Source organism: Carassius auratus, unplaced genomic scaffold (genome assembly GCF_003368295.1).
Source record: "Carassius auratus strain Wakin unplaced genomic scaffold, ASM336829v1 scaf_tig00215912, whole genome shotgun sequence".
Classification (NCBI taxonomy): Eukaryota; Metazoa; Chordata; class Actinopteri; order Cypriniformes; family Cyprinidae; genus Carassius; species Carassius auratus.
Genome location: NW_020528306.1, coordinates 508,665 through 532,898, shown reverse-complemented (window position 1 = coordinate 532,898; position 24,234 = coordinate 508,665). Strand labels below are relative to the sequence as shown.

General features: G+C 37.9%; 1 protein-coding gene across 1 annotated transcript in view; it reads right to left on the bottom strand.

The window, feature by feature from the left end:
• Nucleotides 1-3,393: 3,393 nt before the first annotated feature.
• Nucleotides 3,394-24,234, bottom strand: part of lmx1bb (LIM homeobox transcription factor 1, beta b) — a 59,839-nt gene continuing 38,998 nt past the window's right edge. Inside the window, exons 4-9 of the mRNA XM_026261725.1 lie at nt 12,427-12,659; nt 10,645-10,820; nt 9,684-9,761; nt 9,162-9,228; nt 5,985-6,143; nt 3,394-4,643 (exon numbers count right to left, since the gene is read on the bottom strand). Of these exons, the coding sequence (XP_026117510.1) occupies nt 4,486-4,643; nt 5,985-6,143; nt 9,162-9,228; nt 9,684-9,761; nt 10,645-10,820; nt 12,427-12,659 (871 nt within the window). The 3' untranslated portion in view covers nt 3,394-4,485. The remainder of the gene's footprint in view (nt 4,644-5,984; nt 6,144-9,161; nt 9,229-9,683; nt 9,762-10,644; nt 10,821-12,426; nt 12,660-24,234) is intronic.

The window sequence follows — 24,234 nt, the reverse complement described above, 5'->3', positions numbered from 1 at the left end:
AACTACTGCTGTCTACTTCAGCGTGTGTGTGTGTATTTGCTCATATTACAGTGGAGATGTCTGTCTACTTGGGCCACCCCATTTGTCCTATCTTAAGTGTTCTGTGGAGGTGTATGAATCGCTCTCTGGTCAGACAGTCAGTCAGACCTGCATTCACCTCAGTTCGCTCTCTGTTTGGACACAATTAGTTACACTCTAATTTCTGACATATGAGCTGAGTGGGCCTGAGGTTTTGTGTTTCTGATTAGAGGGTGGCCCATGCTCCCCATAGCGTTACCTGTGACAATGTAGGCTTTTTTTGTAGAATTGTGGATTCAAACAAAGAATATTTATGATTTAACGCCATATCAGCAGCAGTGGCTATATTCATGGCAAGAGGAAACATTTCAATTTCACAAATCAGTCATGTATAACAGATAAAGAATATTAACCGTGATCATAAACAATGGCTTCAACCTTTTAGTCTAAACTTTTAAAAACAAAAACATGCATGCAAATCTTCTTTTTTCTCATGTTTTATTAATTATTAATAAATGGGCCCTCTTCCTATAGGTTTACTGTAAACACAGTCTCACCTGAAGTAGTGTGTCACTCGCTCAGAACACTCACATATGATGCACATCTTCTCTCAGATGCCTGAGGGGACATTATCTAAATTCATTTTTAACTACTAAATTATTGGCAGATGAGGACTGAACCACAAATGAATCATTAATGTAGCCTAGCTTTGAATGCTCGGTTGATCTGATGTACCAGAAACATATACAGGCTGATGAATCACTCTTGTAAAATTAATGGGAGAAACCATGGAAATACAGGAGGAATGAATGTCCCTCATTTCACTTAAAGTTTACTAAATGCATGTTATTGATCCTAATGTAATGCTTCATACATGCATTTCGTGCAGTTTATCATGTTTCATTTATTAATTTATTTACTCTTCACACTCACATCTGCCTCTATCTAATCAGCAATGTTACTAATGTTACTAAAACGCAGTCTTGAATCATCTTTTGCAGCAGGACAGCTATTGTGAAATCTTTACAGGAAGATTGAAGGTGAAGTTTGTACAAAGTATACAATGCTGGTACAACCATATGTGGGAACAATATGTGTCACATGACTAAAATTGCATTTTCACAGTAAATATTACAATTACTCCAGTTGGGAGAGCATCTGTCCCAGTGTGGACAAAAGGCCAAAACATAGAGAAAAGATGTACCCGGATTAATGTGGGCGTGACCTGAGATCCAATTCATGTCCTAGCACATCTGAATTAGCAAATAATTGATTACACTACTTATTGATTAAAGGTCTGAGTAAAAGTGGGTGGTCAGTATCGAAAGGAATGACAGAAATGCATATCCAGAGGAAGCCACGCTGGGGTCAATGTGTCGAACAGAGTGCCACCCGTTTCCCCCTTCTTTGAATGCGAGGAGCTTCATTGTTACTGTAGATGCAGGCTTGGCGGGGTTCCTGCTGTGGATCTGCTGATAAGACCTGCTCTGACAGAGACTAGATGAACAACCACACCTACTAACACCTGTGATGGCAGATGAGAGCGAGATAAGAGGAGAGATATAGCACCACCTGATCTTCAGAGAGGACCGACTTGCAGTGATAGTGCTAGATCTTGCCTCCAGGCCTCTGCCTGCTGAGGAATCTAAACCTGTGCTGGATTAATTTACGGCCTCCGCGACTTGGAAAGCAAAAGCTCCCACTGCTGTACCAACACACATGCATGAGCTCAGTGTGTGGCATGTAATGCGTGATTGTGTGACACTAGAGAACACGTGTGACTCATGCTCACAAAGCTTTGTTCCCATCTCCAGTAACTCAAAACCTATTGTTGTAAAAAGACAAATTATATCCTCCGGTAAACATATTGACTTTATAGAAAACGTCCACTCAGGGCTTCATAATTAGGCATGTGTGACAGATGGAATATACATTAAAATGTCTGCACCATTATGCTTTTTTGTTTAGTTTGAATATGTTATTAATATTTTAGTTGTATAATTTACTTTTTGTATATTATACTTTTTATGCATCAGTACAGTAACACTTTACAATAAGGTTTATTAACTACTTTAGTTAACATGAACTAAGAATGAACAATACTTCTATAGCATTTAACAATCGGGTTAATTTCAACATGAACTAATGCATTATTAAAATCAAAAGTTGTGCTTGTTAACATTAGTTAATGCACTTTGAATTAACATGAACAATGAACATTTGAATATTGATGAATATTGATGAATATTTTCATGAACTAACTTTAACAAAGATTATTAAATACTGTAATAAATGTATTGTTGATTGTTTTTTCATCTTAGTTAATAAATTAACATTATTGTAAAGTTTTAAGATCAATATTATTTAATTAATATTTTAATGTTTATCACTTAAAATGTTAGTTCATCCGAGAATGAAAATTCGTCCATTGCTCTTCCAAGCCTTTCAATGGGGGTAAGCAGGTGTTTGTTGTCAACTGTTCAGAAGATGTGAAATAAAGTGTGCCCATCTGTAATAAAACGTCCCTAACATGGCTCCGGGGGGTGAATAAAGGCCTCCTGTAGCGAATCCATGGATTTTTGTAAGATGAATATCCAGATTTCAAACATAATAAACTTGGAAAAGCAAGGACAATTTTTTAATACAACTTCGACTGGATTATTCTGAAAGAGGAAAGTCACATACACCTCGGATGCTTCGAGGGTGAGTAGTAGATGGATGAATTTTCATTCTCTGGTGAACTAGCCCTTTAATAAATATTATTCATTTAATAAACACTACTTATTTAAAATATAAATAATAATACCAATGATGAAAAATAAGAATAGTGCAATAATAATTTACAAGTAAGCTGGTGTTTCCATACAATGTTATTTTAATATAATTGGTACACTGTTATAGTTTTTTTTTTGTTGTTGCTAATATATATATATATATATATATATATATATAGAGAGAGAGAGAGAGAGAGAGAGAGAGAGAGAGAGAGAGAGAGAGAGAGAGAGAGTTTTTACGTGTTATTAGTTAGTTATTTGTTACATCGCAACTTTAAACTAAAATTTGAAATATTGCATTAGTACTAGTTTAATTTTTATATATTTCATTTTATTTTAAATAATGCTTTAATGGTTTTAGTTTTAGTTAACAATAATAACCCTGTTTACATTACACCTGTTGAAGGAAATAAAATATTTTTGTAAATCTAAATATATATATATATATATATATATATATATATATATATATATATATATATATATATATATATATATATATATATATATATATATATATTTATATATATATAAACATAACTAAAAGAGAAGAAAATGAAAAATGTACATTATGTAAATAATAAACAATGTACTCAAATAGTCTTGTGGAAGCTAAACAATCAAGGAGAAAAGGGCTTTATTCATCGTACCAACAGACTTTGGCAAATTAGCAATATTCGCATTTGGAAATGCATTTTCCGGTAATGTCAGGGCTGAAACAAATAAATAGCAATTTTTTTTGCAGATGCACATTGCTGGAATAAAGATACATTTTTCTACTTAAAAGACATACAACTGTGGTGTGAAATGAACGCTTCAGCTACTTAAACATGATTTTCTCCTTTTTAAATAAAGCTTTTCAGTTTCTTAAGTACCTTCAAAAGCATGTTTTAGTTAAATAAATAGAATGATCTCCATTTTTAACATGCACAGCTGATTTGTTTGGGAAAAGTATATACACACGGTTCAAACTTTCAATGACAGTATCTTACCATCGCACAGACACACACTCATACAACCACACAGGTAAGGACACTGGAACACACACATACACACACTCACACGCACTAACATACTCACAAATGCAGATACACTATACATATCTCCCCCTCTATGCTTTTTCTACATCGTCTTTCAGAGGGCTAACCTATCAAAGTGAAAAAAATGCAATGCTGAACATAATGAAAATGAGGAAATTAGTCTGAACATCACATTTTCAGCATCTGAACAACACAAGATTTTTGTTTTTTTACTTTTCTTTTCTTTTTTTTTATGTAACAATCACAAAAATATGGATTCATGCATTATGAGCTTTGTGTCTTGATCTTCCACCTCTCCCGGCAGGAAATCATAAGTCGAGGCTTGATGCTTCAGTGACGTCAAACTGTACATCAATACTCTTTTTGAGGATAAGATGAAATGCTACTTCTGAGAAAGTCGTGTACAAACAATCTACAAGTACCTAGAAAAAAATCTCAGCCTCAGGCGCACTGGGCGTTCAGAGCTGGTGCTTCACTGCTGAGAAATAAGGACGTAAGTCTTCGGGTTCACTTGACTTTTCTGTTTTTGCCTGTTTGTCTAAGATGTTTCATCTTTGTTGACGATTCTGTTGTATTTCCTTGATAGGCACCGTCTGACTAAGTGAGCTGCAGCGAAGTGACCCACTTTTTCCTTTCCCTGTCGGTTTAGGTTTTCATGAAGCAAAGTAGGAGCTCTGCATGGAATAGAGTCGGTCGATGGGATTCCCCACTCTCGCTTGCAGTGAGCCCGCCTCGGACGAGGCCATGAAGCAGTCACTAAGGCTGGTCAGTGAAGTGTCACTGTCGATGTCATGGAATATCGAGTCATTTCCTGTTGTAAGCGAAAAGAGATGGTCAGTATAATGCTCTTTTTTGTCTGAATTCTTTGATTTATTCAAAAATACATTAAAAGTAACACTCATATGTACAGTGATCTAAATACATATATTTTTTAATGATGATCATGCTTTTCATTTCTGTATAAAAAATGTATTGTGATATATTTGGGTGGCAAGTCAATAACATAATGAAGAAAATAAAGCCTCACACACACACACACACACACACACACACACACGCGCACACGCACACGCACACACACACACACACATATATATATATATATGTGAGACAATCATTTTCAAGACAAAAATTGTATGATTAAATAATGATTATCGCAGACTCTTATATAAATCTATCAATCTTCACATAAACAACAGAAAATTAATGACTGTTCAATTATGTATTTGTACGGGATCCAACATTCCATGCAATCAGATATTGTTAAACGAAATGGTTTCTCGCTAACAACCGAGGTAATAGCAAATGTTTACTTCTGGGCTAATCTTCTCGCTCTATCATTTTCCTTGTGGGCACAGTTAGGAGTAATACGCTTTCTAGTACTTAATGACACCATTCTGAAAGACAGTGACAGGTTGATGGGCTATGGGTTTTTAATGAGCTGGCAATGTTGTCTGTCCCCGCTGTTCTCCCATAAAATCCAAGCTGGAGTGTGATGAGACCGGGGATTTGGGCCTTGCCATTCAGGAGAACGAATGACAAGACACTTGGGACCTGTTTTTAGGCTGCCTGTGACCGATGTCTCCAGATTTATGTGGCTAATGTTTGAAGTTAACGTCAATAATATTGAGAACAACTGGAATTGTGCAGAAACAACGTCACGCTGAGGAATTATAGTTCGCTTTCTACCCAAACTTCCTACCAAATTTTGACAAATGTGGCAAACTCTCAATGGTTTTGCTCAGTGTTTTGTTTTGCTTGCAGACACATGGATGCTTTCCCATGGCACTTTGTGCGTCAGTCATCATGGTTAACCATTGTTGTTTTACATGGCGCACCACAGATCATCGTTCGGCTCTTTAACAAAAATCCAATAGATAGTGTCACACAGCATAACAGACTACACCATTAATCTGTATGAGACCCGGGCAAATAAACCAAACGGGTAGCTCTGGGAACAGTGGTTGAGGCAAGTACGGTTTTGAAACACACTGAATTCATTTGGAAGGAAAACTTCAAAATAAAGTGGTGCGTTTGTGTAATCTCATGAGGAGAGAACAGTGGTATGGTTGCATTCTGTGAACCTTGTGGTCCAAACACAAGCCCCAGCTTCAGGGAGCAAACATGACAGAGCTCATGGGTTGATGCTCACCATATGGGTTCATGTGGTCACCGGGCATTTGAGGAGGGGTGAGGCCCTGCTGGAAGGGATCGGTGCTGTAACCATTTTCCATAGCAACCATCTGTTGCTGGGCTGGAGCCAATGGTGTGTAGGAGTTCATCATTCCCTCCATCCGATTGGACATCACCTCTGGAATGGGAGGAAAAAAAAAAAGTAGATGTTGATCAGTCTTTGAGATATTCTCATGGTAGGGACGACTTACATCATCTCTGTGAACTGGAAAGCATAGTTACTTTAACAACTGTACATAATGCACAACATTAATGCTTCGTTTAGTAAGAATTGTTCTTTCTTGTGGATTGGGTTTCTCCTAAAATCAAGGCTGGGTCTGGTATCTGCCCTTGAAATCAAGTTGAATTTCACGAAAACCAACAAACATGAAACACTCTTGTTCTGCAGCGGGAGAAGACGCAGGGACACCAGCCCTATAGGGAAGTACTCTATGAGTCATCCACAATGCCGAGGGCTAGGAATGACTCTTGTGGCTTCCAGTCTGGAGCCCACCATCTCAGCCCTCTGCTTTTGAGCGGTGAGCTCTCGCAAAGAAAGATGTCTGCAAATCATTTCTACAGGCTTCCACAAGTTTCCATTACATCTTCTTCTCTGATGCAAAGACATCTGATGTTGAGTTTCACCATCAAGTAACTGACTTTCATAAAAAAATAAAAATAAACAATAACTAAATCAATAAAAATAATTTAAATAAAAAATTATGCATTAAGCAGACACTTTTATCCAAAGCGACTTATTTGCATTCAGGCTATTCATTTTTACCTATAATGTGTTCCCGGGGAATCGATCCCACAACCTTGCGCTTGATAGATAATGCTCTACCAATTGAGCTACGGGAACACTGATATTTTATATAATTTCAGATATTTACAACACAATTTCCTCATTAAAATTGAGAATTTTAATTGAAACTCTTTAGTGAATAAATGTTTTCATGACCATCCACAAAGTGTTTATGAGCTTGTCTTTTTTTATGTTTTTATATATACTTATTTTTTTCTTCCACTGACCCAAATACATAAAGTTGTATGGTAGCATTAAAACTTTTAAAACAACATGACGCAGCAAAGTCTTTTCTAGAATGGTTTTTCACACCAATCACTGGCCCCATAGCTGAAACTACTGGACAGCTGACACTTATAACCAAGACAGATGGGATTTACGATAACAAATATAACAATGTATTAACCGTGGGGCTCCATTGGATGACATATTCCAGCCCAATTTCATGATTCATGACATCATGGACTACTCGAGACCGCTAAGGTATTTCCCAAAGGGGAGTCTGACTTCACAAGACTTCTCAATATCTCAGACCACCAGAACAGTTCATCTACACCTAGCTGTCTCTCTAGAGTGTCTCCATCACCCTATCATTTTCTTCCATTTTTCTGAGAAAACTATTCTATTGGTTCGTGAGGGGTAAGGTTCATGACCAAAGATGGATCACTATCTGACTTGAATTATCCCATTAAAAGTGACACAACCAAAGGCCACGAAAGTGCTGAAGCAAACAGAGAGAAACTAGTGTCAGTGTGATGACTTTACACTTCTGATGTTCAACATTGATTTTTTTTTTTTTGCTCTACACAGCAGAGTCAAAGCTCCATAAATGAATGCATCGTGAGAATAGTCCAACATCGGTCTATAAAATAAAAATATTATTGCTTGTCCTTTACCGCTGAAGATGATTCAATGATCGCTTGGATTATGGCTTTGCAGGAGAGCAGGCACAAGGGGTTCTGTTCGGCAATAAAATGTCAGTATAAACCCTCGGTTTTCCACAAAATAAAGATAGGAAGACTCGCTCTTATCTCAAACAACAAAAAACTGTGTTCATATGTCTCTTTAAGGATATAAAATGTAAATCAAAAATGCTAGCAGGTCTTAAATATATTAAGCAATATTATATTCAATAGAATTAACATGTTTGATTATTAAAATGCAGCTTTAGGAAGAACAACAACAAAAATACTTTTATATATTGCTTAAAGGATTTAAAATTAAATAGACAATTTGCTAACATTAAATTCCAGGTCTGTATTAAGCAATGTCATTAGCCACATACATACAAAATAGTAGGAATTCGACTTTTTAAAATTTACCCTTAAAGAACAAGTATTTTTATCTGACACAAAATGTGTTCTCTGTATTTAAACTGCTTTCTGGTTATTTCCACAGTCTCTAAAGACAAACGCAGAGAGCGGAGAAATAAATATGACTGATGGAGGAATGGACTCCACTGCCTTACAACAAATATTTGTACAGGAATTAAGACTCTCGAGCTGTAGAGGAAACATTTGTCCTCCTCCGTAGAGCTTGGAATAATATTCTTCACGTTTCTTTTTTCCAGACAGTCTCATCCAAACTCATCTGTTACAGAAGCTCGTCTCAGCAACATATTAACTGTCGAAAAAAGACGCTACTTGACGGATTAGCTCTTTAACACTCTCAAATGAAAAATTTGCCTAAAAAACGGTATTAACGCATGGAATGTCGCCAAGCATGACCAGAAACAGATTGTCTTATAAATGTGAAGGCCGTGAACTCAATGCATGGGCTCATCCTTTGCACCTGGCTGAATGGCAACTTGAGACATTAAGTTCCAGCAAAGGAGGAAACAGGGTGGGTGGATGGGTCAAAGTGGAGGCAACTTCAATGTGCTTATGTTGTAAATGAATTCATCCACCTCCACACTTCCTCCCTCACAGAAGAGCTGCACTCGTTCTTCGACCAGGGGTCATCGCCCGTGTCGCTCGGCCTGGTTTTGAGAGGGTGGACATGACGCACAAGGGAAGAGGCGGGATACCCCACTTTCAACCCTTAGATATTCTTTTAAAAAAATCACTTTGACCATTCCATCCCACATTGAATCTATGCCTGAAAAATCTGCAGAAAACCTATACAATTTCTGCAAAATTGAATTTCGTTTTTTCTACAAGTAGTAAATGTTTTGGCTAATCTGACTGTAGTTTTCTAAGCTGCATTTAAACATTTAATAAAACTCCACAGAATTCGGAAAGCACAAAAAACACAAATTGGAAATAGATGCTATTTATTCATGTTGATTTCCATCTTAAAAGTCATATTTCGGACTGATGTGGATGCCTTCAGGTTCATGTCAGGACATTTTACCTTGGCCCAGCCTTTGGGAGTTCTGCTGCTCCTGTTGCTGTTGCTGTCTCCGCGCCAACTTTTTCATCTGAAAAAATAACGATAAAAGCACAATCAGAAAACTTTGCGACTCCTAATCTAAAGAGAGATGCTCCTTGTTGTTCACCTCTGCTTGAACCACGCCAAGCTTGATCTGGCTGCATTATATTATCCACAGCCTTTTGAAGATAAAATCAGGGCTCTGAGGTGGGTTTCAGACGCTAACGTAAGAGCAGGATGGATGTGAGTACATCTCTCTCAAACTCTTGGGGAGTTTTTTGTGGAATGCGTCGAGAGGTTAAGCTTCAGGCAGATAGCGACTGAGATTTGCTGTCTTGAGCCTTGCTCGCTTTTTCCATTTTGGCAGCGGCTGCGAGGAGTTAATTGCATTGTTGGAGGATTACTTAAAAATTGTTGTGTTATCTGGTCCTTGGATGTACATTATCAGGTTTGTGCGGGTAATACTGGATGATTAATAAGGTAATGTACAGGGTCTGGACTCACCTTAGCTCTTTGGTTCTGGAACCACACTTGAACGACGCGAACACTCAAGCCCGTCTCTGCAGCCAGCGTCTCTCTTACCTAGATTATACAACAAAAATGATTGGTTTCTTTAGTAAAGAGTCTGTGTAATATATGGAATCCCATTTCCATCTTAGAGTGTTAACTAACTGATATCTGATTTATTTAGTTTTTTCTCATTATTGTGGCTTTATTTCAAAATATATTCCTTAGAACTAAATTGATGATCTAAAAATGTTGACCTCACATTTGCAACCTCATATTATTACCTCATGTTAATTTATAAATGTGATTTCACATTTCACAATTTCAACTTCATATCTCAAAACTAACATGATTGGGACTATTGCTCACAATTGCAATTTTATTCTCGCAATGTTACAGTAATTCTATATTAAAGTTCTGACTTCAAATCTCAATTGCAACTTCATATTATTTCACAATTGCGATGTTAACTGCAACTTGTAACAGGCTTTATTCATTGTAATTGTGACTATCTCTGCTACATTGTGACTTTATATATTGAAATTGCAACTGCATATCTTATTTGTGTAATTGTGACTTTTTTTTTCTCATTTTATTTCAGACAATTGCAACTTGATATTTCATAACTGTGACTTCTTATCCCACAACTGTGATTTAATGTCTTGTAATTTTGTAACAATATTTCTCACAATTACAACTTTATTTCTTGTACTTGTGACTTTATATCTCACGATGTGATTTAATATTACAGTGTGACTTTATATCCAGCAATAGTGTCATTTTATTTCAAGATGATTATGATATCACAGCTGCAAATTTATATCCCACAATGTGCCACTATTACACATTTTAAACTACATCTCATAATTCCCTACTTTATTTTCTCTCAGTTACAAATGACTCCTATAGAAAGATGGTGCTTTAGAGATTGAGGGAATTGATATCTAGAGGAACTCACCTTCCGGCAGGGTTTGGAAGAAACCTCGAAGGACGCTTTGAATGCACGCCTCTGTTGTGTGGTAAGGATGGTACGTGGTCGCTTGGGTCTTCTTGGGTCTTTCCCATCATCTCCCTTCCCAGTGCCTCCTGAGCCCTTCTCCTTCTTGATATCCAACTCCTCATCTTCACTTTTCTCTGGAATAAAAATCCATCATTCACAGGAATCAGTACTTCCTTTTAAAACCCTGCAACTTTTTAGACAGCCTAATGATAAATCGCTGTTTTTGTTCTTTTCAATTTTAGGAGATTCAGTCACAGTGCATCCATAATGAAAGGAGACACATGTGGTTTTAATACTTTTGTTAGCAATTTATTAGTGCACGAGTGGCCCACATCCACTCGCAAAACGGCAACTCTGACTGTAAAGTATGTGAATTTGTCATTGGACTGGACATTTTGTCATTTAAAATGAATAGCGCACGGCTTTGGCTGTTTTACACCATATAAATCTTTGATAAGAATCCAACACATAGCGGATGCAACGTATTGGGAAAGGTATGAAAGTGGACTACATATGGGAAATGAGGTCTAATAGCCAGGGGAAGTGAAAAAGATAGCAAAACCACAGATTCAAAGAGTGTACATGCTTGCAAAAAGAACACTCGGACAAAAATCGGCTGTACAAATCAAACTACGTGAGCAGAATTTAAGCTCGCCAATCCATAAAGTCCAATATCTCGCCTCATATCACAAAATTTCCACTGCCTGTTCATACGAACTAATCAAAGTGTCTCAATTAGTCTAAGGTGATCCTCGGGCGGGTTTATCAAGCCTGCCCTGTGTCGTGATAATCTCTCTCAGTTGGTCCAGCTAATGTGCCATATTCACAAAATGGCTCCTGGCTTTCCTACTGTAATTATTATAGTCAGACGGGGGATTGGCTTTATTGTTCAGTGGGTGGAGGTTTCATCCAATAAGCCACATCAGCTTGTGTTTAATAGAATAATAATAGTAATTAAAAAAAAAGGTGCCAAACTCGGTAATGTGGCCTGGTTCAAAAGTTAAAAACCCAAATGGGCACGTTCCCAGCGTGACTGTTTCTCGAGATTAAGGGCTTCTGCAATTTGGCACAAGTGGCTTTTGTGGCATCAGCAGTGAACGTCTCTGGCGATGAAGCCTGCGAATGGTTTGGCCTTTTTATGTGATCAGCGGGAGATACGAACATGATGGGCTGATTCGGTCCTCTCTCTCATCTGTTTCTGATCTCTTTTAATGCCAGTGGTGTGGTGTGCTGCAAACTGAATTCCTTGCCATTACACTTCACTTCTTGCGTTCAGGTCAACTTATATACCCAAAACTTATAAACGAAGAGTAGGAAAGAGACGAACATCACTGAAAGTTGAAAGTTGGGCCTGAAATCTCTCTTTTCATTCACGCACATTCAAACTCTTCTTTTTTCCAGTAACTTAACTTGGCCACATCAGACAGCACAGTGTGGCTTCTCTTTGTAAGAACCGCTTTCCTCTACTTACTCTTGATTAAAGGGGTCGTATTCTACATTTCTGTGCATATTATTCCCTTGCTTTTGACTCATGTAAAACAGAATGGTCTTAGTGTTTTCTGTCCATGGAATGAAAGTCAGCGTTGTTTTGGCATTCATTGTATGCACAAAAACCGTTCTTAAATATCTACTTCTGTGTTTTGTAGAGCAAAGAAAGCCTTCTGATATCTCCCCTAATAATATGTTCATGGAAACACTGGCAGCATGGTCTGTGGTGTATAGATTAGTCTGTATTCATACCTGAATCGGAGTCATCGGGACTGACAGAGCCGAGCAGGTCTTTCTCTCTTTCATAGTCATTCTTGCACAGCAGCTGTCCGTCCTTCAGTACAAATTCATCCCCTTTCCTAAGCTGTCGGTCACACACACAGCAGCAGAAACAGTTGAGGTGGTACACGCACTCGAGCGCCCGCATAACAAACTCCGTGGGGGCAATTTTCTCCAGGCACCCGCTGCATTTGGTCGCAAATAACCTGCGTCACAAAGAGAAAGAGAGAAATGTGTAAATGCTTGAAAAATATCTGTCTAGAAAGACACTAAGAAAGTCCAAATTAAGCTCTAAACCGACACTACTGTTCAAAAGTTTAGGGTCAGGAAAATTTTTAATGGTTTTGGAAAAAGAAGACTTTTATGCTCATAAGTGCTGCATGTATGTGATCCAAAAATATAGTAAAAACAGAAACATTCTAAAAGAGTTAAAATTTAAAATAGCTGTTTTATATTTTTATATATTTTAAAATGATATTTATTCCTGTGATGGCAAAGCTGAGCTTCCAGCAGCCATTACTCCAGTCATCAGTGTCACATGACCCTTTAGAAATCCTTCTAGTATGCTGATTTGCTGTTAAAAAAAAAAAAAAAAAAACATTTCTTATCATTAAAAAAACAATGGTTTTGTGGAAACTATAAAAAAAAAAAATATATTTTCCATGATTCTTTGATAAAAAGAAAGCTCAAAGGGCTTATTATTACCATTTTTACTGTCATTCTTTTTACAGGATGTTTCATGGCAATGCAATTCTATCATATCTACTTCTCAAATATTTGTACTACTTTCATGGTGAAGAGCATACAGGTTTGAAATGACATGACAGTGTGTAAACAATTATTATTATTATTTTTTAGATAAACTACCACTTTTAGATAAAGCGTCAGTAGGCACCACAGCACAGTGAATGTCTTTACATGTGCTTGTCCATCATAGTTTGGTGATTAAGGGGGCAGGGGGCATGAGGTTGAGCCCCTGAGTGATCTGCTTTGACACTGGCTCATCTGTTAATGCAGCCTGGATAACTCCTCAACGCTTCAGCAGAACCCAATGGGAGGAAATACGGGATCACCTCTCGACCCAACGCACCAGCAAACCTCAATCAGCGGCATGGGCCCTCAGCTCCACTGGCTTTACCCCGCTCACTGCAGTGATTAGACAGGCTCCAGCGCCACTCACACAATGCTACTGAAACGGGAAGTTATCTCTTAGGGAAGCGATGGCTTAAAATCTGTTTGCATTTCTTTCTTTTTTTTCTTTTTTCGTGAGAGATTGGTTAATGCTGCACATGAAATCACATATATTGTAAATATACAACAACCTAAAATAGAATATAAAAAATAGCATAAAATATTAAAATAGCAAAAATCTGCACTTTGTTGCTGTGAACTGATCCCCTGTCAGATAAACTCTAAATTCATATGCTATGCCACAATACATGTCTGTTTACATAACAGACCGCGGTCACCCCCGCAGCCTTCATTTCCTCCTAACGGTGTCGATAAAATCATTTTGGTTTCATTACAGGCAGAGATATTGCCATCTCGCTCTCATCTTGTGAGGTTCAGCGGGAGCCCACCTCTACAGGAAGCGGGTGTATGACAGTGTCCAGCCCATAAAAGCTGATTTATTAGCCTTGGTTTTTTTTGTTTGCTCTGGCTGGTAGGACAGCTGCTCCTGCGCTTGTGCGTATCTCTGCATTTCATCTGTGGCATTGTTCATCGGGTGGGAGAGACAGCGAGAATGCCCATCATCATATTCTGTTGATGGTGGACAGGGTTGGTTGACAGTGATGAATATGTGTTAATATGAGTTCAGATGAATATGTGTAAATATGGTGGGTTTTGTGATGGTAATTCCATTGTGAGATGGTGATTGGGGACTGATAATGACAGCCTGCTGGACACACGACCAGCTGCATTGCTGTTTGTTGGATTTTTATGTAGCTGGGTATTTTTTTTGTCACTACTGTTGTTTTGCATGTCAGAGTTTCTATCGGCGTCCTTTGAGATGTCATGAGAATAAACCTACGTGGGATCCAGTGGAATTGCCTTGTCATTTATGGAGCAGCATTATTACTTATGTTGGAAAATAACTGGCAAATAGTCATTGGTAGGTACTGTAGGTTTTATGTATTATATACCATTTTTTAATCATTACTGTATTTTACTTTATTTAAATTTATATTAAAAAAAAATTTTGTTTAAATTTATATTTACATTTTCAGACTGGTGTTCCAAAACTTAATAAATGTAAAAAAAATAAAAAAATAAAATAATATATATATATATATATATATATATATATATATATATATATATATATATATATATATATATATATATTTATTATTATTATTATTATTATTTCTAAGGTGTTGGCATATCCGTCGACCTGACTCCTTTCTCCAATCTGACGAAGGAATATCTCTGTGGAACACACCTTTATCATTTTGTGTTTAGACACAGTCTGATCTGTTGCGTTAACTCCCAATTGTTCATGTAATTTCGTCCATAGAGTTTTCATTAATCAACTGAAAATATAATTATTTTTCCTCCAGAAATTAAGTATTGAGCAAGCACTGAAGATTAGCATGGTTGTAATTTCTGGCATGAAGACCACAGCGCTGTGATATGATCCTTAAAACATCTGTAAAGAAGATGAGTTGGTAACAATAACAAGATGATTTTGCACAATCCATCATATTTATGGAGTTTTTGCTGTCTAAACACATCCAAACACTCACAACTTCCACATTAAACAATGGCTGCCGCATTGTTTTGGCTAGATTAACCAGTTACATGCCGGATCTGTCGAACAAGTCAAACAGGGTAATGAATCTGTCATTACTCAGTCTGAATCAAATGTTCATTCAACAATGCGAATCCTTGTCAAAGACACCAGGGCAAAAAGGCCGGAAAGCACAGGAAATGAACCCTATTGAGCAGTGGTGACACTTTCTAGTTTCGCCCGCTCACCTCGGCGATGCCCCGCTCTCAGGATCCTTCTCATCCAAATGAAAACATTCCCTTTCATCCGCCTCTTTTCTTCTCACCTCCTTTCCCCCCCACCCGTTCTAATCTTGTAAGCCATTATTTTCCTATTTCCCCTCTCTGTCACTTTGCATTATTTTTGATGCTGTAATTCCCATTTGTCCCTTCTGGAATCTTCCTGTCCTGGCTTTGTCCCGGAATCTAATCCGGACTTTTTGGCTGTCGTCAGCCCCCCTGACCCATTCCCTATTCTCTGCGGGACCTCTGATGGAATAGCCACGCATGACGCCCCTGCTATAGCAACCACACCTCTGCAGGAAGGCGACGGCTAACTTTTCGGATGGGCAGAGAAAGCCTTTCACAAACTGGCAGCAGAAGTAAATCCTTCTTGGAGGAACAAGGGGAATTAGCAGGGAGCAGTGGAGTAGGGATTTAACCCTACCCCTTTTTTTCCTTTTGAAAGCACCAGTCACTTCAACTCCCACTGATCGCCACAATCAAACAGAGCAGAGGCGGGGGGTAACAGAAAGAGAGAGAGGGAGGCGGGCAGGCTGTGGTGATGGTGGTGGTGGGTGGAGGGGGGGTTGAAAGAGAGCAGCCCAGTGAATGACACAAGCGCTGGATTGTGGAGGAGCCCCTAATCCCACTTTAATACCTTTCCAAGTTCAGCGCCGAAAGAATGCGCTTTAAAACAACACCACAGTGTGAGTAGGCAAAGGCCAACCGGGATGGGGGGGTTGCTCTCAATCCCCCGTAACATTACCTGATTAGCCTGGGTGAGCAACAGAGTATGGGCATGCAGGGGAAGAGCAGACCGGACCGGACGTTAGGACAGACTCTTCCTGGGATTCCGTGCATCTTGTGGAGGGGATTTTTGTCCTGTGGTTTGAGATGAAAGCTGAAGAGAGACTAGAGAGTAGAATCCTTCAGACGCATCTCCACATCTGGGCCTTTTTAAACTATCTGCCTCTACAAACTCAGCGAAGGAAAGTACTACCAGTGGACACAAAACACAAGATCTACAGATCCCATTTTTCATGCTATTCGTCTCGTGGAGTTAAAAGAGTGTGAAGAGAATGCACATTATGACAGTACAGATTAGTTCTAATGTCAAGTGAGCTGCCTTCTAAAATATCTTAAAATATATAAATAAGCAAATAGCAACAACTTTATTATTAACAAATATGAGAAAACAAATAACCAAAACTCAAAAAAAAAAAAAAAAAAAATATATATATATATATATATATATATATATATATATATATATATATATATATATATATATAATGTATGCTTATGCTTTTATGGTATTGCATTGTTCCTTTTACATCATCTGCATTTAAATTATTTGTAAATGAAACTAAAACAAGCAAACAAATAAATATATTCTGTGAACAAAGTAACATAGATTATATCATATAGCTGCATGTATCATTCACAAAGAAGGCAATCCAAAAATGCATTGTGACAAGCTTGTCAAAAAATAAATCCATAATGACGGACAAAGTGAAATGATGATTATAAATAAAGAGAAATTTCATTAAAAACTGAAAATGGGTCAATAAAACAATATCTGTGCAATTTAAAATGACTTATTTGACCCGGCTTTTATGGGCTGTCAACTGTAATGTTCATAAAGTGTATTGTGGTGTTAGCTTAGCAACATGCTATCACTAATCTGCTGAAATCAATTAGGAGTTCAGACATCAGTGCAGAGTGCTATTTGTGAGAAAATCAATCTATAGAATTTGTATTCTAGTTGGAAGGCACAGTAAGCACAGTGGGTACAACAAGGAGAGTGAATAATGTGAGTCAATGATGAATTATAAAGGTGAAACTCCAGTGCCAAGTAATGCCTAATGAGTCAATAAACAAATAAAGGGGGAAGAAAAAGACAGACCAAAAAGTATTGGAGAGTATGGGGAATTAAATTCCCTCAGACACCCAATTTGTTTGCCCTAAGGATGCACATTCCCTACCAAACACCTGAGCGCACAGATTAGCAGATAAGACCCTCGCATTTGGATCAACAGACACAATTCAGGCAGTGCGGTGTCAATATTGATTCAGACCCTCTCGGAACAAGACCCCACGAGTCAAATCAGCGGTAATCCACACAGATAACTTCAGAGAAGCTCATTATCTGCTTCCAGACTCTCAGAGTCCAGTATAATCGCTAGCTGAATAGATATTCACACATCAAGATAACATGTTTAGCCAGAAGAAATGCCCACCACTGGAATCTCTATCACCAGATGACATTTAATACATTTTAATAATTATGTCAAATATGAAAAAAAATGCATGTAAAAAAATGGTTTGAATGTGGCATGCGTTATGTCCCAATCTCATCCCCCTGTACATTACAGGCAAAAGTGTCCAAATGCCTCCACGTTGCCTGTTTTGTGACATGATATTTTCCCTGCAGGGTGTCTGCCTCTTGAACGGACATAGCATTTGACGGCTCATCAGAGGAAGATATTTCTGTAATTAAAAAAAAAATGATTAGGCCTTCACCTTCCAATTCCTTTCAGAACGGTTGCCGTCAGAGTACGTTCTCTTTGAAGAGCTTATGAGCAACTTAAAGTGTGACAACATCTTAAAGCTTTCACCCCATGTTGCCAATGATTTCCCGACCACTAAAGACCTTTCCCTCAATGCCTCTAACTCGCTGATAAGAATCACATACCCAGAGGAGATTAAAGATGAGTCTAGAGAAGGGAGAGAGGTGTGGGAGAGTGTGCGGCTTGATAATTGTCATACATTTAGCAACACATGCTCTCATCTCCACCTATCCTCTCGTCTGTACTGAACATACAGGAGAATGAGAAAAAAACCTGTAACGATTTCGGGAATGGATCCTTATGTCACCGCATTTCCATCAAAGGCTCTGTCTAACAGCTGTAAACAATCACTTTGAAGACAGTCAGTCCCCCCAGGCTTCTTCAACCAAGCCCCCCAGGCCTGCGATGTGTTCTGGTCATGTCAATCATGAAGACACGAACACTGAGGTGGTGGGGTCGGTTTAAAAAGAGTTTAGAGTTCCCCGTCTGGGGGCTACCTGGCTACAGGCTTCATAGTTATAGATAAGAATTGGAATTTGTGTGAAGATGATATAGAGTATATAATTTCTGAATGTTGCATATTCTTTGGGAAAGATTATTCTGATATTGTATTTTTTTTACATTTCAGAGGAATATTAGTAAAGAAATGTTCTATAATACTGTATACACTGTTGTTGTGTCAAATTGTGCTATTAATGGGGTCATAAGTGTAGTGACACAGAGTCAAGTATGGTGACACATACTCAGAATTCATGCTCTGCATTTAACCCATCCAAAGTGCATACACCGGAGCAGTGGGCAGCCATTTATGCTGCAGCGCCCAGTGAGCAGTTGGGGGTGGTATTGAGGGTGGAGAGAGTACTGTACATTCACTTCCCCAACCTACAATTCCTGCCGGCCCGGGACTCAAACTCACAACCTTTGGTTAAAGAATTTGATAAAGAATATCTCTTTGGATTTGAGACTTTAGTCTTTGCAACTTTACAGATCTTCTTTATGCACCAAGAGCTTGTAACACTCTAAAGAGGAAGGGAAATTTGAAATCACATCATATGACCCCTTTAAAAAGAATAAAAAAATCAGTACATGTAATGCATTAATGCTTCTTATAGCTTTTCTTTATCTTATAAACTTGAACAGACTTTTTCAAATTTTTTGAGATAAACCTTTGTCAATCCAAAGTTTTAAAAAAAACTTTACTTTTATAGCTTAAAATGTTAGTTTAATTTAATTTTAACTGTAAAGGCATTCTCTTAAGTTTGATTAATCCTTGACCCCAAACGTTTGATTAATCAGATATAAATTATAGATTCTAAATTATCGATTTTTCATCGCCCATCAGTATACTAGAATAATTTAAACTTACTGCTGAACTAGGGATCTGACTAAGGGCAACATTTTCAGCCAAAACAAAAGCGGGAGACTTTTTTACTTTTTAAACATTTTGCCTGGTCATTTACATGACAACGGTGTTTTGGGGACTGAAAACGCATATTTTCTGAAAATGGGATTCAAAGTGGAGGTTTTTGAAAATGCGACCATTATTGTTTCTGTTTAAACACCCAAAATGGGAATCTTTGAAATCGGTAACGTCATGCATGTGCGTAGTACGTGTTAGGAATGTAGACATGCGCAGTACGTGTTGATTTTAAAAGCTAGCACGAACAAACATACAAAACAGTGGCGGAGTACATGGTACTGTTGTTGCTCAAGAGTTTGCAAACGCTTCTTCAGCAAAGTGGATTTACTTCACCAATATTACAACCAACAGTGAAGACGCATCATATTCAACATATAATCATCACTTCCCTACAGGTACTGTTTACTGTTAACAATGTGACAGCGCCAACTACTGGCCTGGCTGTTTTTGCGGATATGTGTGAATGCAAATCTTATTGAAAATGTTGTTGTGTATATGAGAAACTTTTTAAAAACAGAAGGGAAAACTTTTCTGTTTTTGACTACATCGTTGTCGTGTAAACACACACTGTGACATTTTACACACATACAAATGCTGGTTGAACTTAAATGCTTCTGGTTATACTGCAAATATTGCTGTTTATAATCTAAAAGACCATACCGTTAAAGTAAACATAAGCACTAAAAATCAGCATGTGGAAGTGACAACAACTCCAAACCAATATTATGACTTGGTCGTGAACGACCAACATAGATAAAATTTCTGCGGGTTTAGTGCGCCATAAAATCATTGCTCTTTAATATTCTTTAAGAATAACTGCAACACTTCTACCATTTTGAGTGGTGAGATGAAATGCAATTGATCATAACTCAACTCCTTAAACTTTAAACACAGACTAAAAAATGCTGTTTCATTAGACAAATACCATAATCATTAAAGTAAAACTTCTGTTTAATAATCCATGAGGAAATGGGCCTCTATTACTGCTTAGTATCAGCGTTTCTCTTCGGCATGGAGAGATTACAGTGTGAACTAATGAAGGCAAATAAAGAGTATCTCCACCACGTTCCCCTGGGCAAGCTCAAGTCAACGCTAAGAGCTGCTTAATCACCTCCCTCTCTATACTAAATTAGCATAGTAATGGGCTTTAAATTGAGGCTCTTTGTTTTTTAATTAAACTCCCAGCAGGTAAAAGTAAAACACATTAGATGAGAATGTGAACCTTCATTACTGGCCCAGAGGTGTTTTCCTCCGTCAAACAATCTTTGGGCTCTCTTTCTCTTGAGGATCTTGATCTCACAAGACACGTTTCATCTCTCACTTTGTCCCCTGTTCGTTTAAAATATCTATCAAATTAGAAGCAAACAGCTTTTGAAGCTTGTGGGGTGTTGATGATATGCCTTGTGGCTAACAAATGGCTCGTAAGCCACAGTATGAGTCACCATCTCAGCGAAGAACATTGTGTGATCATCTACCTCTCCATGATGGATAAGTGGATTTGCCTAGACAGGTTCCCCTTTGCTCTATGACACCATTGTCTTGTGCATCTATGAATGCTGGGAGGTTTTTAGCGCTGGTAGGTGGCTGGCTGGCTGCATGGATTGTTATTCATATTTGCTTTGCAACAGCTGATTTATTACCCCACAGAATTCAACACCTGCATTGTTTTATGGCGTGCAAGTGAGCTCACATGAATTCCCACAATCATGAATCTGCCATTTAAGACTATTGAAACGACTGATGAGGTTCACAAAACATCTCATCACCGCAATCAATGCGACAAGGACGCGGATCGATATGGCTTTACGCTCTCAAGAAATCCCCAATGGAGCTTTATGGCCATCAACATCGTCATCATACACAATTTGACTGGTAACTCTCATTATACAACATATTTCATGTTCAATCTGTGTTTATGAGTGTGCTTTAGATCCAAAAACCCATGTGATGTTTGAGGACTTAAATGAAATTAGTGTCTCAGGGTTCTGCCCTACTCTTTTGGAAAGTGGTTATGTGAAATTTTCTTTCTGTTCATAAAAACACATGTTTCGTGCAGCTCCTGTTATATATCTGACAGCATAATATTCCATGCATGGTTGAACATCCTTATTGATCTGACAAACTGAGCTGTATCGTGAGGATATGTATTCAAAAATATGACCCGTTTTCTACCTGGTTGAGCAGTTAAATTATTTTCAGGCATGATCATCGAAAATGCTTTCTGCTCTGTTGATCTGAAAGACGTAATAACTTGAGGGGTCATTTGCAGAGGTGGGAGGCACGGCTGAGGGAGAGTATCAGTGTCCAAACATGTCTACACACTTGCCTCAATGCCTCTCAGGGAAAACAGGGCCAAGTGCAACATTCACAGGCTGAGTTAACACAAATCAAGCTGTCTTAACATATTTCTAACTTGCAAAGAAAAGTCCATCAAACTGGTCAAAAATTTTCTGGAGAAATTATAATTATCTCTGATTCAACACCACTAACCGTACAAACTTTAAAGGCACTATTAATGAACCTCTAAGGCACTATCAATGAATGAATGATTTAGAACCCTCTTCACAGGCAGCAAGTTTACTATTAGCATGACTCCTAGTTAATTTCAACAAAGTTTAGTGTTAGCATGTTGCTAAGCTAACACAATACTAACCTTACCCTAACTACACAAATATCCATTTTAATTCAGAATCAGAATCAGAATCAGAATGAGCTTTATTGCCAGGTATGTTTACACATACGAGGAATTTGTTTTCGTGACAGAAGCTCCGCAGTACAACAGAATGACAGCGACAGAACATAAAACACATAATAAAAGAATAAAAAATACAAATATGTAGACAGTGAATGACAATATACAAATGACAATTGTAGGCAGGTATATTACAAAGTGAAGTTATGTATGTACATATATATTGTGTGCAAAATTTAAGTGTATACTAATTTAAGTGTATACTAAATTAGTATACACTTAAATTGAATTATTAAATTGAATGGATTCATTCAAATATATAAAAGATATGTTTATTCATAATTGATATTTTATCTCATCTGCTATCTTGGCTTCTTTCAATAAACTTTACAATCAACATTTTGCCATGTCCGCCATCTTGGATTTATTGTTCTCTAAGCTAATAGAGATTCATTCTGGGATTGCCCTTTAAGTACATGAAAATACTGCCTTTAGCGCATGGAAACGTCTTCTTATTTATCATGCCTTGGATACTTGAAATTTTGTGTGATTATTTTCTTTGATGGCAAAGCTGAAATTTCAGCGTCATTACTCACATGATCATTCAGAAATCAATCTAATATGCTGTTTTTGTGCTTATGATGCATTTCTTATTATCATCAACGTTGAAAACAGTCCTGCTGCTTAATATTTTTTTGGAAACAGTGATATTTTTTGATGAATAGATTTTCGTAATCTTAATGACCCAAAAATGTTTGAACAAGAGGGGATAAAGAGAAACAAAACCTCAAATAATTGACAGAAATGAGTGTGGAGAGATGGCCACACTGATATGAAAAGGACAGCAGGGCCATGAGCGGTGGAGGTTGAGTACACAGCTAAGCCTGGGCATCAGGCAGACAGGTACACAGTGTGTGTTTGGACAGCTGTATATATCCAGTGAGCATGTTCAATACAGAACCACAGCTCCTATGAACAAAGAGACAGTGCTGCCTCTCACAGAACCTGAAAGAAAAGGGGGATTGAGTGGGCGTGAGCACGAGGAGCCGTATGCAAGATCTGACCCATCTGAGTCTGATTTACAAATAAACATCAAATGCTGGGAGATTTGAGAATCATCAGAGGCTTCATGATTATGCTGATTACATTTTTTAACCAAAAATCCATCAAATCCCTTCTGAAAGCAAAAAATCAAGAAAGATTAAACAAGCTTAAGGTGGTCTTTTTTGATGGATTAAGGTGAGAGTTTGACCACCTTTCACCTGGTTTGGTTGATATGTTTATCACCCTGTTTATAAAAAATCACTAGCTCGGTTAGCCTGGTAACCTGGTTAAGCTAGTATTTAGCTAATTTACCAGGCTGACCAGTTAGTTTCCTAACCTGGACAGCTAAAAAAACTCCCCTAAACTCATCAATACAGACCACCTTAATGAGTTTGGCGAGGCTAGAAGACCTTCCTGTACATCTTAAGATGCACAAACCAGCTTTTTTGAGGTCTCTTTTGCAGTGGGCAGTGAATTTTCCCCTTGTAGCATCTCCCAAACTCTTTGTCATGGCGTTACAGCATGTTCCCTTGTAAAGGAGGCAGAAGTGCGTGAGTTACGGGCAGAGCTCTGCAGACTGCTCTGCTTCTCATCACAGCGTTCTGCTCTGTAACTTAAGCCTGCAGTAATGCTCATCTCCTCTCTGGCCCCGTTAGAAACCTGACATCTTTACAGCACATGCACTGCAAATGAGAGACCATCTGAAGGGGTGGGGGGGGGGGGACTCTTGGATCAACTCTATTTTGAAAATTATAAGAGTAAAAAAAAATAAAAAATACTTAAATGAAGCGAATGAGAAAAAATGAAAGGAACGAAAGAAAGATGACAGAGATTTCGTAAAGCAAACAGACAACGGGCTCCCTGTAAAGTTTTCTGTACCTATTTAAATATACTAATAACTCAGTGGTTCACCCTTCCAAGCCACTTTAAATGAGGTCTAACAGGCCTTCTAGCATACAGTGGGACTAATAACTCTCAGATGGCATAACGTATGCTATGAGCCATAACTTCCCATAGATAGCCTAATGAAAGCTTACTGGTCCAAACCAAATCCTCAGCATTAA